Here is a 16,489-nt window from a genome sequence, read left to right on the forward strand (position 1 = left end):
GTGTATGTATTCCAGCTACACATGCATTTATATATATATATATATATATATATATATATATATATATATATATATATATATATATATAATAACAATAATATATTAACAATATTATGTTATTAAATAGCATAAATGCAGGTGTAGCTGGAAGCTATGAAATAATAACAAAATTATTTAATATATTAATAGATGCTTATTATAATTGTTAAAATTCTTACTAACAACATTAATAATGATAATATTATGTTATTAATAAACAATAGCACATTATTATTTAATATATTAAATGCTATATTATTATATAAGGGTATTAATAATAAAAATAAGAATCATTATTATTACTAATCATTAGTAATGTGTGCTAGACTAACTGTTTCCCTCTATTTCCAATCTTTATGCTAAGCTAACCTAGCTGATGGCTAGCTTCATTCACATACAGATATAAATGATTTTATCTCGACAAGAAAATAAATCAGTACATTTGTAAAAAGAAAAGTTACAGTTCTCATAATATCTCATATTGCTATTTGTGTGTAATGTGTTGTTGTTATTGATGTCGCTGTTTATTCATCTGTAAATAAAGCAGTAATAAACACTATAACGTGTGATAAGTCGTTATATTTCCGTATATGAAACATGATAACCATCTTAACAATGAGAATAATAACAGCTTTTGTTTTTCCAGATACGGCGCAAACGAGACGTCGGTCACGTGGTGACGTCACGTGGCGGCGACCAGGAAGCAGCGATGTGTTTACCTATGTGTCATCTAAACACTGCGACACCGAGCATCCCGACCAGACTGGAGGCGTTTTAATAACATGGATCCGATCTGTGCTCGCTCCTCCGTCTGAGCCTCAGCATGGCGGCTTCCAGCTACACCTGCATCCAGGACAGCGCCACAGGTTCGTCTCCACACCTGTCCTCTGGCTCTTCATTCACAGCGGCGATCCTTTCTCTGCTACACGGGTGTTACAAATCCATCCTGTGAAGCCTGACCCATCAAAAAATAGACAGAAAATTCAGATTTTTTGGAACCGAGATGTTTATGACCCCTTTTAACAAAATCCAAAAGAAAAAAAATCACCATATCATTTTGTTTATGATGTATTTTTTGTATTAAATTCGATCCATTTGGCGTTTTTGGCAAGTTTCTGCTCACAACAATCTAAAGCAAAACTCCACTTGCTCCAGTCTACTAATTAGCACTGAGTGAGCTGACACAATTCATAACAAAAAATAATATAAGAACAAATAAAATTTGTCTGCATCTCCCAGTGGGCTTTCACACTGGACATATGTACTAATCCCATAATATGCCTGGAATCTCCTCCTCATCCTCATCTTCTAACTGCTCCATGTCACTTTTGTTGCCATCCAGTATCTCGTTGATAAGATTTTCAGTGTACTGTCTTTTTCTCTCTTCTTCCTCTAGTGTTTTTGACATCTTAAAATTGGTCAGTCTTTTATAGCAATTATGATTTCAGAGGAATTGTTATTATAAAAATACTCAGAATGCATTTGAAAGTGGCATTCTATTCATTAATGAAGTCATCAAAAGTAGCATGTTGATGATATTGTCAATGTAATTTCTTCTGGTCTCTTCTTCCTCTAGTCTTTTTGACATTTTGAACGAGGTTACGTAATTAAACCACATCTGTACAGGAACAACAGCTGTAAAGAAATATTTCCGCAAAGACGTTTGGTCAGAAAAATTACAGGATGTGACTGCAGTTGTTTGACTACATGTGCAGCCCTCTGACAGGTTTAATTGTATGTTGCGTTGACCAGACTTTAGCCTGTGGTTGGCATGGCTACGGCCCTGATCCACCCAAAATACAACAAAAGGAGGATTTATTAGACGACTGTGATGGTGAATCGGAGCTTAAAGGGTCACTCCACCAGTTTAAGGCTTTAAAGCTGAGGTGGGCAGCAGGCATTTATTTGGTTTGAGTTGAGAATGGGCTTCTGCACCTCCTCCTTACTTCATTTTCAGGCATTTTAGGCAGACCAGGGAATCAATCTTTGTGCACCATTTTGAAAAATGTCTCAATTCATAAACTACTTCTGGAGGATGCTCAGCTGTATCTTTGATGTGTTTTCAATGAAGTCTTTTCTACACCAATAACATAAAAGAGCTTAACAGAGCTGAGATAGATAGATAGATAGATAGATAGATAGATAGATAGATAGATAGATAGATAGATAGATAGATAGATAGATAGATAGATAGATAGATAGATAGATAGATACTACATCTATAAACCAGAAAGAATCATCAGATTTGAACTTTCCAACTGTCCATGAACTACTCATCTGTAAGGCACTCCTCCACTGAGAAAATGAACCAAATTTAACCTTGAAATTGTGATGTTTGATCAATTTATCCGTCTCGACAGCCAGACTGACCACAATATATGTCAGTATTTGTTTAGATAATACTCTTTTGTGTGTCTTCTATGCATCAATGGCATATATGTGTTTGTTAAATAAAACTATAAATATGCTTGAATAGACTCAAAAGTAAATATATACTATCAGTGATCATGAACACTGTACTGTTCCTGTGATAAAGATCCTAAAATACAGCAGTAGGTCATATCAGAGCAATGAACAGATGATGATGTTGTGCCACATGTCAGGTTTAATTGATGTTGATTTCAAAACAACAGCTCCGAGGTAAAGATGTCTCATTTTGTTAAACGCCTGTTGCCTCGTGTCTCTTCCTCGCCTCCGATGCTCACATCTCTGGAGGGAAAGATGAAGACTGAGGTGTCGAGGATGTACAAGCTGGCAGATCAGATAGAAGAAAGAGCAGCAAAAACTAAAACAGGAGCAGGATGTAGTGGTGCGATCGGCTAAACAGAGGTTTTAAATAAGGGCTTTGAGTCTCATTTGATAGCGGAGGTTAGGACAGACGGGAGGCTGTCCAGAGGAGGGTTGTATGTTTAAATTTAGTGTTTATATTTCTTTGGGGTTTTTTGCTTTTCTTAGACTTCAGATCCTCAACCTGGCTGCTTCCCACAGTGTGAAATTACAATAGGTTTCAGCTTTAAAATCTGCAACAAACAGTGGAAAATAGTAAATGTTTATCACAAAAATAGAGCCTAAGATGATAGAATAGAATAGAATAGAACAGAACAGAACAGAATAGAATAGAAATACGTCATTAATCCAGAGGAGAAATTCAGTTGTTACTTCAGAAAGAGTGCAGTTACCACCAGCATAAATACAGATAAATAAGCAAAAATATGCCGTAAGTGAAAATAAACAATCAGAGAAATATTAAATGAAAAATGAACAATAAGTGTAATATACACTTAAAGTAAAAATGTACAAATGTTAAAGTGTTTTATGTCGTGCAAATAATGTACAAGAGTGCAAGAGCAAAGGGGAAAAAAAGAAATCAAATGTCCTGTTTTTTTCCAACTATTTTTGCTTCAAAAGTGGCTCACATAATCAATTTATTATCAACATAGTTGCAATAAATCCTTTAATCAATGAATGAAAGATGCGATTATCTTTTGTTATAGAAATTGGAGGAATGAGAGTCTTTGCAGCGTGACCCACACTAGAGAGAAAAATTCTGGATCTTTCTTCCTCTTCTGCTTTGATTTTGACCTTTCACTCTGTCTCTTAAGGGACTCGTCAACATTTTAGGGTTAGGGTTAAACAATTCAGAATTTTCAATGAACCTCTGCATGTCTTTGGACTGTGGGAAGAAGCTGGAGAAGCCGTTGAAAACCCTCACTGCACAGGAAGAACATGCAGACTCCACACAGAAAGATCCCAGGCCGGGACGTGAACCATGGATCTTCTAGCTGTGAGACCACGGTGAAGATCTCTTAAAATCATCTTTTTTTTTTTTTTCTGTATTTTTCAGAAAAGGACCGTCTTCTCTCCTCTGGAACCAGCTATGGGTCCTGGGATCTTCTCGGAGATGGGAGCTCCCGTCCCGGTCTGGTGGGCTCCGAGTTCCACCGGCAGCAGGAGGAAGAGGAGGAAGAAGCCCTGAGGAGGAAACTCAAGTACTTCTTCATGAGCCCATGTGACAAATACCACGCAAAGGGACGCAAACCCTTCAAACTGGGCCTGCAGCTTTTAAAAATCATCATCGTGACCGTGCAGGTGGGCCCAGCTCTCTGCTCTGATTACATGATGATATAACCATGTTAACTGTAATATCACTACTGCTCTGCCTGGATGCTGAAGCTTGTTTGTTTTGTCCTTGACTCCCAGTTGGTGTTGTTTGGACTCAGCAACCAGATGGTGGTGACATTCAAAGAGGAGAACACGGCGGCGTTCAAACACCTTTTCCTGAAGGGTTATCAGGACAATGCTCCGCAGGCCGTCCACACACAGATGGAGATGTACAGCCACATCCACTTCGCCGTGGACCAGGTGACCTTCTGTTGACCACAAGGACACACAAGGGTTATCTAGCCATTTGGAGAGTTTTAGAAATTCAGCAGCGGCATATTTTTCCAGAAATACTGCCTCCTGCTCCTCAGAAAAATTTCTATTGGATCAATTTCTTTACTGAAATACTCCCTATTAAGGTGCATATATTGTCTTGGCTGGTCTTTACTGTACTTATTGTCACAATAACAACAGCTCTAAATACAGAGAGTCTAAAAACTAGTTCTCACCTTTCAGATAGTGAGGGTAATAAACACTGTTGACATATGCCTCACTGATAACTCCCTTTTTTAGACTGTAGTCCTCCCTGCCAACGCTGGCTTTCTTTTAATCTGGAGCGTTGGAAACTTTTAGTTGGACACTGCTCAGCTTTTTCCACCAAAGGCTGCTGTTTCTATCTCTTCCCTTCATCGTTCCTGGCAAATTACTCATTGGAGGGTGATGTAAAATACGTTGCTAAAAGTGTTCCAGCATGGTAATGTTGCCAGTTTTAAGATTTAAACGGCACTGCTAAGGCTTAATCAGCATTGTGTGAACTCATTCAGCAAGAGACGAATGTAACAGAGGTTCATTTATATGTAAAACTGCTGCACTTCAGCTTTAATCATGGACTTCTAGGAAAACATGACTACTGTTACGCTAGCAGCACTGTGAGGCTGTAGGTTCTTCTTTTCCTTTCGGCTTTTCCCTTCAGGGGTCATCATCTGCTTCCATCTAACTCTATCCTCTGCATCTTCTTCTCTCACATGCTCTTTCACTACATCCATAAACCTTCTCTTTGGTCTTCCTCTAGGCCTCCTGCCTGGCAGTTCAAAACTCAGCATCGTTCTTCTGATATATTCACTATTCTTCCTCTGTATGTGTCCAAGCCATCTCAGTCTGACCTCTCTGGCTTCATCTCCAAAACATCTAGCATGCACTTTCCCTCTGATGTCCTCATTCCTGATTCTCTCCACTCTGGTCACTCCCAAAGAGAGCCTCAACATTTTAATCTTTGCCAAAATCATGAAATATGCCAAGGATCAAATGCTTATTTCCCTCACTGGATGCATGTGGTGCTTAAATGGGACATTACCAGCATGCTGATCTTTCGCTGTAATATCGTTTCCAATGTTCCTCAACTTAGTTCAGCATTTTAGCGTGTTAGTAAACACTAAACACAAAGTGCAGATGAGGTAGATGGGAATATCTTTGCAGGTGCTTGGCCATAAACCAAAGCAGCAGTCAGATAGAAAAGGTGGGTTTAGATTTTTCCACTACAGTGACACAGATCTGGGAAAGGACACCATTGTCTTGCAGCACAAAAGAACTTTTGTATTGAGGAGGTCACAGAAGCATCTCAGAAGCCACCTGCAGGGCTGGAAGCCACTGTGACAGAGGGAGAGAGGGGATAGGGTTTTTTATTCTTTTGTCATTTTGGTAAGCTGATCCTTGAAAGAATTTAATAAGCATTCAGATGGGACCTTTGGTGTTGGGAATTTGAAATTTTCCTCAATGAATGAACTTCATATGTACCTTATAATGTCTCCTCAGTACTTGGCTCTACCTCAGATCTCACTGGGTCGGTATGCGTACGTGTTGGGCACCGGCTACAATGGAAGTGCGCTTTCCCTGTGTCAGAGGTTCTACAGGAAGGGAACCATCGACCCCGTCAACGACACCTTCGACATCGACCCTCATGTTCTCACCAGTAGGATGATATTTCTGTCTTTTAGATTTGAATTCAGTGCAGTTTTTATTTAAATTCGGTGAATATCTCGTCATGGTCTGCTCGCTGGTGACTGTTTGAAAGTGGCTTGAAGCGATGCAACACTATTCCTGTGCAGAAACATGAACAGCACAGGGGGAAAGTGAAAGATAAGGTAGTGAAAGGGATAGTAAATGTGGCGCTTGGTGACGATAACATCAAGAATCGGTCTCCCATCTTCACCTTTAAACTCTGTGTTTATTAAATTAGCCCCTTTGTCTTCCCATTTAAACCAAATAAAGCAGTCATTCCTCTCCGGCCAGTGTTTTCTTCACCCTTAAGGAGATGACTGTGTCAGTGAGTCACTGTGTCGCTGCTCCACATATGTCAAGAGCTGCCCTGCAACTGTGTCCTACTTTTAAAGGCTTAAAACAACTAAATTGAGTCATCAAAAACACAACATGAAAGCTTCTTTTTTTCCATAAACTTCACTGTGTGTCTCTTCTTGGGAAAGCAGTTATTTGCAGACACCTGCTGACTTGGCTCAGATGGCTGTTGGTAATGCATGATAAATGAAGTAAGGGCGATAAAAATGGATGTTCAGCTCCAAGAAGGTTAATCTGCCTTTTACATGCTTTGAGGAAGTGTAGAGATGCGGTTTGGGATTCATGTGATGTGGAAAAAGAGCATCATTTGCTGGACTTTGAAATATTACTTCCCCATGTGAAACTTTTTGTTCCTCTAATGCTATTTTCTGATTTTCTTTTTCCAGCTTGCATTGGACTAAATCCTTTGACTTACAGTTCTGGTCCAGGAAACGGTGACTACAAGAATTTCACTCTCGAATTCTACAAGTGAGATGCTACTATATTTGTCTATTTAACATCAAAAAAACTACAGCGGTCCCTCGCCATATCGCGGCTCACTTTTGGCAGTCTCACTGCATCACAGATTTTTCGCTATATCACGGGATTTTGCGGCATTCTTATACATATTATTATGGTGAGCTGCATTGACAAATGACCCTTTAGAAAGGAAGTTTACCTTATATGCACTCTGCTGCTGACTAATGCTTTTATTTTGACACACACAGAGGGCAGTGCTATAGAAAATGTGACAGGAAGTCATCAAACACACTAAAATAAGATCTACTTTATTCATCCCGGAGGAAATTCTTTTGCCAGAGTACAATACAGTAAACGAAGGTTAATGAAATTGCACAATTACACAGAGGTTAGTAGTAAAATAGAATTAACAAAGAATGCAAAGTACAAAAGGCAAAGTTTCTAAAAGTGTTTGTGTGAAGTGTCAGAATAAAAATACATAAGAAAATAAAATAAGATAACACAAGTACAAGATGTAAACTCAAAGATCAACAGAAAATGAACTGAAAGTAAACGGATGTGTTGCACTAGAAATATTGCACTTGAACAACACTACATTTCACACTCACGGTCCTGACAACATAACACTTAACCAAACTAAATAGGCTGACTAAACCACAATAACACAATAAAACACAAACACTAATTACACTGTAACACTAACATAAATCACAATAATGACATTTAAACCCCCAACACCCTGAACTCCCATGGTGCATTGCAGCACAACAGTTCAGTCATAGCGACCAGCTCTGTGATTGCTACATTATTTTCATTGTTTTTGTGGTAAAATAAGCATTTTCTACCCTAAAAAATTGAAAACAATTCAATATATATATAGAAAACAATAATTAAAACATATTCAAAGAATATTTTATCGAAACAAAATGTGTAGCGTCCAGCGCTGGGCTCTTATTGGCTCAGCTACTGTAGCATCAGTCTCCTCTGCCTCCCCTGTGCAGCAGCATTCAGCATTTCTCTTGTCCATTTCACATAGACGTCTGATCGCTACGCATAGTGTTGCTCTGCGGTGTGTGGGGAGGGTTTATAAAAGCTTAAAATATACAAAAATAATAAAATAAATATGGTCGCTACTTTGCGGATTTTCGTCTTCAATAAAAACTTGCTAAAAACGTTCCAGACGCCCCGCGATAGACGAGGGACCACTGTACTTTCTCTTTACAGTTTTATCTCTGTGCATTGAATTGTCAGCGTATCTCTCTGTCATATATTTTCTCTCCAGGCTCATCAATGTAACAATTGACTTCCAGCTGAAAGCCATCAACATTCAGACCATCATCAACAATGAAATCCCCGACTGCTACACCTTTGCTATCACCGTGAGCCAGCTCTCCTACTGTTGCTTTTTAAATCCTGCATTGCAGTGCAGCACAGATAGAAACCAGTCCTGGTTTGGATGCACGTAATCACAACTGTGTCTTTGAGATAAGAGTTCAGCTAAACTGATGGAGTTGTGTAAACATTTTCATGCTCAGAGGTTGTGTGTCTGCATGTTTCTTGCCTGTGCTATCAGATCGTCATGGATAACCGGGTGCACAGCGGCAAAGTTAAGATCAGTCTGCTGAATGAAGCCTCCATTAAAGAGTGTAAAGACCCCAACGTGTCGGGACGTGGTGAGTGATCGGTGGGTGGGGAATGAGCTGGAATGAGCGGGGACGTTAATTCGTCTGTCACTTGATTTTCTTAATTGCGTCTGATCCCTGTAATTCGTGTGTTTCTCTGTCAGCGGAGAGCTACGTGCGGGAGTTCTTTGATGTGCTGGTGGCCATGGTGTGTGTGCTGTCGCTGCTGCTGTGTGGACGCTCCATCCTCAGAGGCATCCTCCTGCAGCACGTCAGTAAAAAGCCACGTTGTACCGCTGCCTTTTACAAATGTGACTGGACTGGGCACATTTAAACCACATTTCTAATACTGTGTCAATATTAGCAGCAGAAAGATCAACTGTGACCCAGAACCTCTAGGTGTGTCCTGTGTCGTCTGGTTCTGGGATGTTTTTAGTGGATCCTTTGGGTCCTGTGGGTTGTTAGGTGGGGCCTGCATGGTTTAAGCTTGTTCTGGTAGAGTCTGACTCACTGGATGTAGACTGCGGGTAAAAAGCTGTCATGTCCACTACAGATTTTACCCTCGTGTCGTCCTGCGGGTCAAATTGACCCCTTTTAAAGTTTGTAAATGTGAAAGAAAAAAAAAATTCACAGTGAAACTTCTGATGTCCACATTTTCAACATTTTTGGGAAATCTGAACATTTTTTGGTGGAAAAAAAGAAATGTTAAAAATGTTTCTTGAAGAACAGTCACCAAAAAATCAACCAAAATCCAGTGAAATTTCGCTGGATTTTGGTTGATTTTTTTGTGAATGTTCTTAAAGAAAATATTTGAAGTTTTACTGATATATATGGAATCACTTCAGATATTTTTAGGATTTTTTTTGGAAGACTTTTACTCATTTTTTGAAAATATTTACAAGAATTTTCTTGCCAAATTTGAGGGATTTTTTTTTTAAATAAAACTTTGAAGGGAAACTTCGAAGGAATTATTGGAATTTTCTCCCTGAAGGTTTTGCAAATTTTCAGAAATTTGGGGAATTTTTTTGCTGAATTTTTGAATTTTTTTCAGACAAGGAAACAATATTTTTTGGTGCCCGTAAATGAGGACAACAGGAGGGTTAAATCCACACACATTAAAGCTGCTCTGTGGAGTTTTCCTATGAAGACAAAAAAACATTACCACCACCTTTAGATGAGTAGATTAGTGTGAAACAACTGGAAAAAATATGTCTGTACATATATGTATATACGGCACCTTTAATTGGAAATGTGGGGACTTTTTGTTTCCTATACTTTGGTAGTTTTAAATTAGTCTCTGATTAAAATATATAAACTTTTATAAATAATGCTGCATTAAGGTAACAAGTTTGCAGTTCAGAAAGTAAAGGTGGGTTTGTGTTTCTGCGTTGGTGTCTGTTTTTGTCACTCTACTTGTATGCGTTGTGAAGGATTTTGGGAATTAAACCAGTGCAGAACTACAGAGATGCAGTTGTTTGCAGCCCTCCAGTAAACCAGCATCATGTTGCCCCTCGGCGATGACGCTGTGTAGGTCAGATGCTGATTGGGTTGAGAGGTTGGTTTGAGGTGGAAAGGCTGAAGGGTTATCTCAGTGTGATGAACAATGCACGCGTTGATAAGCACTGCTGATGCAGCAGACCAGGCGGAAAGGATCTCTGATGTCAATCCAGTATTTTTAGCACTGGATTTCACTCCACAGCATTTCACTATGGCATCAAAAGCAGAAACATGCACACACACCAATCAGCCACAACATTAAGACCACTGACAGGTGAAGTGAATCACACCGATCATCTTGTCAGAATGCAACGTTCTGCTGGGAAACCTTGAGTCCTGACATTCGCGTGGATGTTTGACACCCACCTAAACATTGCAAGTCAAGCAACCCCCCAACCCTCTATGCCTCCATGGCAACAGCAGTCCTTGATGCCAGTTGCTACCCTTTGCTACCATCTTGTTTCTCATCTCCCTACTCAGGAGTACGTCCAGTTTTTCAAACACAAACTTGGCCGCAGTGTGAGCTGGGGAGACCGAATGGAGTTCATCAACGGCTGGTACATTCTGCTTATCATCAGCGACCTGTTCACCATCATCGGCAGCTTCATCAAAATCGGGATCGAGTCCAAGGTGATGTGACACGTTCTCATGCTATCATATGTTACAGCTGATGTGTTTCTGGTCATTAACGTCTCCCTTGTCGTGCAGACTTTGTCGTCTTATGACGTGTGTGGGATCCTGCTGGGAACTTCCACTCTGCTGGTGTGGGTGGGAGTCATCCGTTACCTCAGCTTCTTCCAGAAATACAATGTAAGTCAAACAAACACTCACATACTAGTAAAAATCATGTTGGGAATCTTCATATTTCATCCCTTTTGTGTCTGTATTTCTGTATTTTACTGATTTAGTTTGCATGTCATGCTCTTTATTTGAAGGGTAATAAAATATGCCTTCCTCTTTGTCCCACAGATCTTGATTGTGACCCTAAGAGCTGCTTTTCCGAACGTTATCCGCTTCTGCTGCTGCGCGGCTGCCATTTATTTGGGGTATTGCTTCTGTGGATGGATTGTGCTGGGGCCCTATCACGCTAAGGTATTGTGCTCACACAGCAGGCATGAGTCATTCGAACCAGAAGTGCACTTCAGAACAGCCTAATTATCATAAAATGCCTTCCAGCTAGCAGATCATTTCTGTAGCTATGTATAATGAATGAGAGGATAATTGACAGATATTAATAATGAATCATGACAGCTTCGTGATGCTTTTTACTTGCAATATTATGTCGGCTATTTAACAGCTAGTAAAACTTCACATATGGAAAACTTTTAAAAGGCACATCGTTACAACACTTGTTTAAACAGTTCTTTCTATAAATCAGGGGTGTCAAACGTGCGGCCCGCGGGCCAAAACCGGCCCGCCAGAGGGTCCAATCCGGCCCACGATTTTGTAAAGTGTAAAAATTCCAGAGAAGACATTAACTGCAGGTTGTAAATTAGTAGAGCTATAAATTTACAATAATTTCTAGACCATGACAAGTTGTTTTGATCATAAAGTACAATACTAGATTGCTTATTGTTCTTTTGTCATTTTGTGTCTCATTTTTGTAATATTTTGTCTTGTTTTTGTTGTTTTTGGGGTTTTTTTTGACGTTTGTCATTTTGATCATTGAGTAAAATACTGTATTGTTCAGTTCCAGATACCTGTGACTGAATGTTGTGTTCCTTTGTAGACACTCTGTGATCTGGAAGTTGTAATGTGTAAATGATGAACTGAGGCTGAATATTGTTGAAACCAAATTTATTTTTGTTAAGAAATTTCAGGTTGTTCATGATGTCTTGTAAAAAGAGAATTCCTTAAATGTGAACATTTTCAGAATGTGCTTTTTTGCACTCAAACAAAGGAAAAATTTGGAGAGATTTATAGGTTATTACGGTGTGATTTAATTGGTCCGGCCCATTTGAGTTCAAATTGGACTGAATGTGGCCCCTGATCTAAAATGACTTGACACCCCTGCTATAAATGACTGTGCTGACGTTGACCTCTCGTCTACAGTTTCGCTCCCTGTCCATGGTGTCCGAGTGCCTGTTTTCTCTCATCAACGGAGACGACATGTTCCTAACGTTCGCTGAGATGGAGCAGAGCGGCACGCTGGTGTGGGTCTTCAGCCAGATTTATCTTTACTCCTTCATCTCCCTGTTTATCTACATGGTGCTGTCCCTCTTCATCGCACTCATCACCGGAGCCTACGACACCATTATGGTACGCTCACTGCTTCGGTTTCTGTTTATTATGCATTTCTATCCACTTGAGTGATTGTGGATCAAAGGGTGGCCACTTGGGAGTAGACTGGAATATTTTAATATCTCTGTGTCAGCCTCAGTTGTACTGTGTGCCGTACTGCTGGAATAAGTAAGGTTAAAAGAAAAGGTAATGATTCTACTTGAAAGAAAATGTTGGTGGACTGAAAATGTAGCTACGCCTAAACTGATCGATTAATTATGGAGGAAATAATCTGCATGTTATCCTAGATTAACAGATTAACTTAATTCACACAGTGCACTTTATCTGCTAGTCTTAATGAATTATTAATCAACATAAAAAGCTTCCAGCATAACAAATCATTTTGAAGTTTCATTTTTTACCCTGAAATGAATACAGCAGTCTCAGACCACACCAGTGTGCACCTGCCCATATCCATATGATGTAGCATTAGAACTGATAATATGCATCACATGGTTGCATGAGGTAGAGGGAGACATTCAATCAAGGCTGACAATGTGATGAAAATATGAAAAATAGAAGAGAGGACATAGCTTTGCTCTACCCATTCTTTAGGAAAACTGGTTGATGATGTTAATGACAAAAACAAGACATAAAACGACAGAAACGAGATGGAAAACGACAAAAACAAGCCACAAAATGACAAAAACAAGACAGAAAACTACAAAAACAAGACTCAAAATGACAAAAACAAAACAGAAAATGACACAAACAAAACATAAAAAGACAAAAACAAGACGGAATGAGACAAACAAGACACAAAACGACAGAAATGAAACAGAAAAAGACTAAGACAAGATAGCTAAAGATAGTTTTTCTCTACCCATTCTTTTGGAAAACTGATGATGTTAATTCCAGCGTTTCATGTGATTCACTGTTTTCTTCTTCTTCTACCAGCTAAAAAGGTTTTGCTAACAGGATTATTGTGGACACACGCATCCATCCATTATCTATACACTGCTTAATCCTCACTAGGGTCATGGGGGGGCTGGAGTCTATCCCAGCTGACTCAGGTGAAGGCAGGGGACACCCTAGACAGGTCACCAGTCTGTCGCAGGGCTACATACAAAGACAAACAATCACTCTCACATTCACACCTACGGGCAATTTAGAATGATCAATTAACCTCAGCATATTTTTGGACTGTGGGAGGAAGCCGGAGTACCCGGAGAAAACCCACGCATGCACAGGGAGAACATGTAAACTCCATGCAGAAAGATCCCGGGAAAGCCGGGACGCGAACCAGGGACCTTCTTGCTGCAAGGCAAAAGTGCTAACCACTACGCCACTGTGCAGCCCCCGGACACACGCATAATTATTATTATTTAAAATATTATGTTGATTAGCATTATTGTTTTTCTTTTTATCCTCGTTTTATTTTTGTTGTAAAGCACCCAAGGTAGCACCCAGTAGTAGTTCCCTTTCAAGTATTTTTCAAAAAAAATATACCGCTTTTTGTCGTCTTCCTAAAGGCCCAAACACAGGAGCAGATTCGCATCACAGACCTCCACGCTTTCATCGCAGAGTGCATGGACACGCCCAGCTCCGGAAAGTTTCGCGGACCTGAAGGGTCGTCATGCTCCGTCCTCTGCTGCTGCGACTGGTGAGGAGGAGGACCGAGGGGAGGAGACACAAAGGGAGGAAGAGGCACGTAAGTTCAAGGGCAAGAGATTCTTGATTTCCCCCCCTCTCTTTAAAGCACCATATTTCCACTCCAGTGAAAGCCGACTGCTTTTGCGCTCTTTTTTTCCAGACAGACACCCAACAGGGCCGATAAATGCCTCAAGAGTGAACCGACTGACCTTGGACCAATTTGTCCTCTTGTTTTGCATTTAAATTTGCACCAGAACGGTAGATTGCACTGTACGCTCATGAGCCCAATTACCTGCTTGGGCTTTTGTTCTGTATGAATAATTTATTGTCTCTTTCTGAAACGTCTTTGATGACTAGACACACAGTGCCAGTAAACACATTCATCGCTGTAGACTGGACACAGGGTCCACCAACTAAAATGAAAATTTCCGCTTGAATAATCCACTATGTACAGAATTTTATTATTATGTTACTGTCCACTTGGCTACCTAGGTAACAGCATTTGTATGCCTCTTGATTATGTAAATATATGTATGTGATGTGGATCTTTATAGCAAAGGTAGAAGAGGCACAACAGGCAGAAGAGAGCTGGAAAACAGTAGCTATTAACTGCAGTACGAATGCATTAGCTTCTGTAACGTTTTCAGCCAAGGCCGCTCCTCCTCTCCAGTTTAATTTGCCCACTCCTCGTATCCTTTTGTTCACATCCTCCTGTGGCTTGAAGATGATGGCTGAACGAGGACAGACGAGCCCTGCAGCCAGCCAGGTAGCCATCAATATGTATGAGCCAGGTGACTATATGTTACAGAGCATTTTTACTCATGTTCCTAAAAAAATCAGGATTTAAATAGTGTCAAGTGATGTTTAAAGGAAGGTTTGTTGTACTTGAACGTCTTAGGCAGAGTGCAGTAACTACAAGAAAGATATAGCCTTTAAGTTTAGGCCGTTTTATGCTGATTATTAATCATCTTTACAGCCTTTACATGAAACCTGAGAACAAATTTTAATATTGTATACACATTTACAAACAAAAACATTCTTAATTCCTTTTCTGCTCTCCTATTCAATTGATCTACTTGCTTGTAATTTACACGTACCTCAACCAAATGAAAGCATTTGAATTTGACTAAATGCTTCAAAGACTCCATTTACAGCTACTATGCTAAGCAATAATAGTAAATCAGCTTTAACCATGGCTATCTCACCAATTAGCCAGCTAGAATTCATTGCAGTTTGGCTTTTGAATGCTATTTGTGAAATGTTTGCGTTGTTTTTCCTTCCCAAAATTACATGTTGCTTAGGGATAATATTTACAGTAAATGAATATACCCAAAAGTCCAGTTTCTGTCAGGAACTACAGAAAAATTATACATTGTTTTTTGCCTTTTTGTGCTACTATTTAGTCGGAGCTCCTACATAAAACTGAAGAAAAAAATTATATATTGCCCAAATTTATGGACCAAAAAAAACATTGAAAAACAAAATGTATTCTTGATTCTACCAATTAACTAGTGTAATAAATCAAAATTGCATTTACCTGTGCATTTTAAAGGAAACTGAAGAAATAAAGCCAAACTAGAGGCTGCAGAGACTGCATTTTCTGCCACTGTGCTAAGCTAGGCTAGTTTCCTCTTTGCAGGGCTACGTTATAGCTTTTCAATTAACATTTAGCTAGTGTCTTATTTATGTGATGTAACAAGCTCCATCACTTTTACTGACTTTTGAACAAATGTGTGGTTACTGCATTTTGGCTTTGCAGGCTCGTATGTGCTGTAGGCAGCTTTAAAAGTTGTCTGTCTTTTATATAATGTGTCAGATTTGGACACTGACATTGAAGCCACATGTGAAAAGCTCATTCATTTTATCAGTGAATGAGTTAAGACATCTCCACAAACCAGCACTTCTCTCTTTTTCCTTTTAAAAGAAATATTACTGTTATTATAGGAGCTTACTGAAGTGGTAATGTCGTTCCAGCGTGCTGCACACGGTCACATGAAGGGCACTGAGATTTTCACTGAACAAAAATGAAAAGGGACAAAATGGATTCAAGATGCTGCAAAGATATTTGCACATTTTTATTTTTTATTTCCTCACTGACATGTTTACTTTAATTAATTAATGCTGTTTACAACTACCAAGGTAGAAAATATGCTGTCTTTTAATTATTTTCTGTTCTCTTATTTATTTCCACTTAATGACGACGGATGTACAGCTTAATTTGATTTTAATGTGTCACATGGGAGGCATATAGAACAATAGAGCAAACGTAATGCATCTCTTAGTGGCCTCCTGACACTTCGGGGAAGGTACTTTAATGCTGTTTTGATTAAATGGTGTCAGTTACTGCTCATTGTATGTGTTTGCTTACATTTTGAATGTAGTCTTAATTATTTTCACCTCATTATGAGATGTTAAGCATCTAATAGCTAAAAGGGAGTTACTTGGTTTCTGTATATGTGGGATTTGTACAGGTTTTTACCTTCTTTTCTGTAAAGATGCTGCCTTCTAAAAGTACACATCTACAAAATAAACAGTAAAAACACTAA

At 39.3% G+C, this 16,489-nt stretch overlaps 1 protein-coding gene across 3 annotated transcripts; it reads left to right on the top strand.

Annotated features, from left to right (window-relative positions):
* Positions 1 to 729: 729 nt before the first annotated feature.
* mcoln1b (mucolipin TRP cation channel 1b) lies at positions 730 to 16,489 on the top strand. 3 transcript variants are annotated; one of them, XM_023270175.3, is made up of 14 exons: positions 730 to 905; positions 3,884 to 4,128; positions 4,240 to 4,401; positions 5,953 to 6,109; positions 6,879 to 6,960; positions 8,234 to 8,330; positions 8,525 to 8,624; positions 8,738 to 8,844; positions 10,551 to 10,700; positions 10,779 to 10,880; positions 11,040 to 11,162; positions 12,123 to 12,329; positions 13,823 to 14,001; positions 14,104 to 16,489. In XM_023270175.3, exons 1-13 carry the CDS (start codon positions 863 to 865, stop codon positions 13,955 to 13,957), a joined length of 1,710 nt encoding a protein of 569 aa, XP_023125943.2. In that variant the 5' UTR covers positions 730 to 862; the 3' UTR covers positions 13,958 to 14,001; positions 14,104 to 16,489. The 3 variants fall into 3 exon arrangements, with proteins under 3 accessions (XP_023125943.2, XP_054861454.1, XP_023125942.2); XM_055005479.1 differs by having other exon boundaries at positions 14,108 to 16,489; XM_023270174.3 differs by having other exon boundaries at positions 13,823 to 16,489.

Source organism: Amphiprion ocellaris, chromosome 19 (genome assembly GCF_022539595.1).
Source record: "Amphiprion ocellaris isolate individual 3 ecotype Okinawa chromosome 19, ASM2253959v1, whole genome shotgun sequence".
Taxonomy (NCBI): domain Eukaryota; kingdom Metazoa; phylum Chordata; class Actinopteri; family Pomacentridae; genus Amphiprion; species Amphiprion ocellaris.

What these genes read in the sequence shown, in the direction of transcription:
- mcoln1b (XM_023270174.3), top strand. Translation starts at nt 863, where the DNA reads ATGGCGGCTTCCAGCTACACCTGCATCCAGGACAGCGCCACAG. An exon ending in TCATCATCGTGACCGTGCAG is followed by an intron (nt 4,129 to 4,239) that starts GTGGGCCCAGCT and finishes CTTGACTCCCAG; the next exon opens with TTGGTGTTGTTTGGACTCAG. An exon ending in CCCCAACGTGTCGGGACGTG is followed by an intron (nt 8,625 to 8,737) that starts GTGAGTGATCGG and finishes TTTCTCTGTCAG; the next exon opens with CGGAGAGCTACGTGCGGGAG.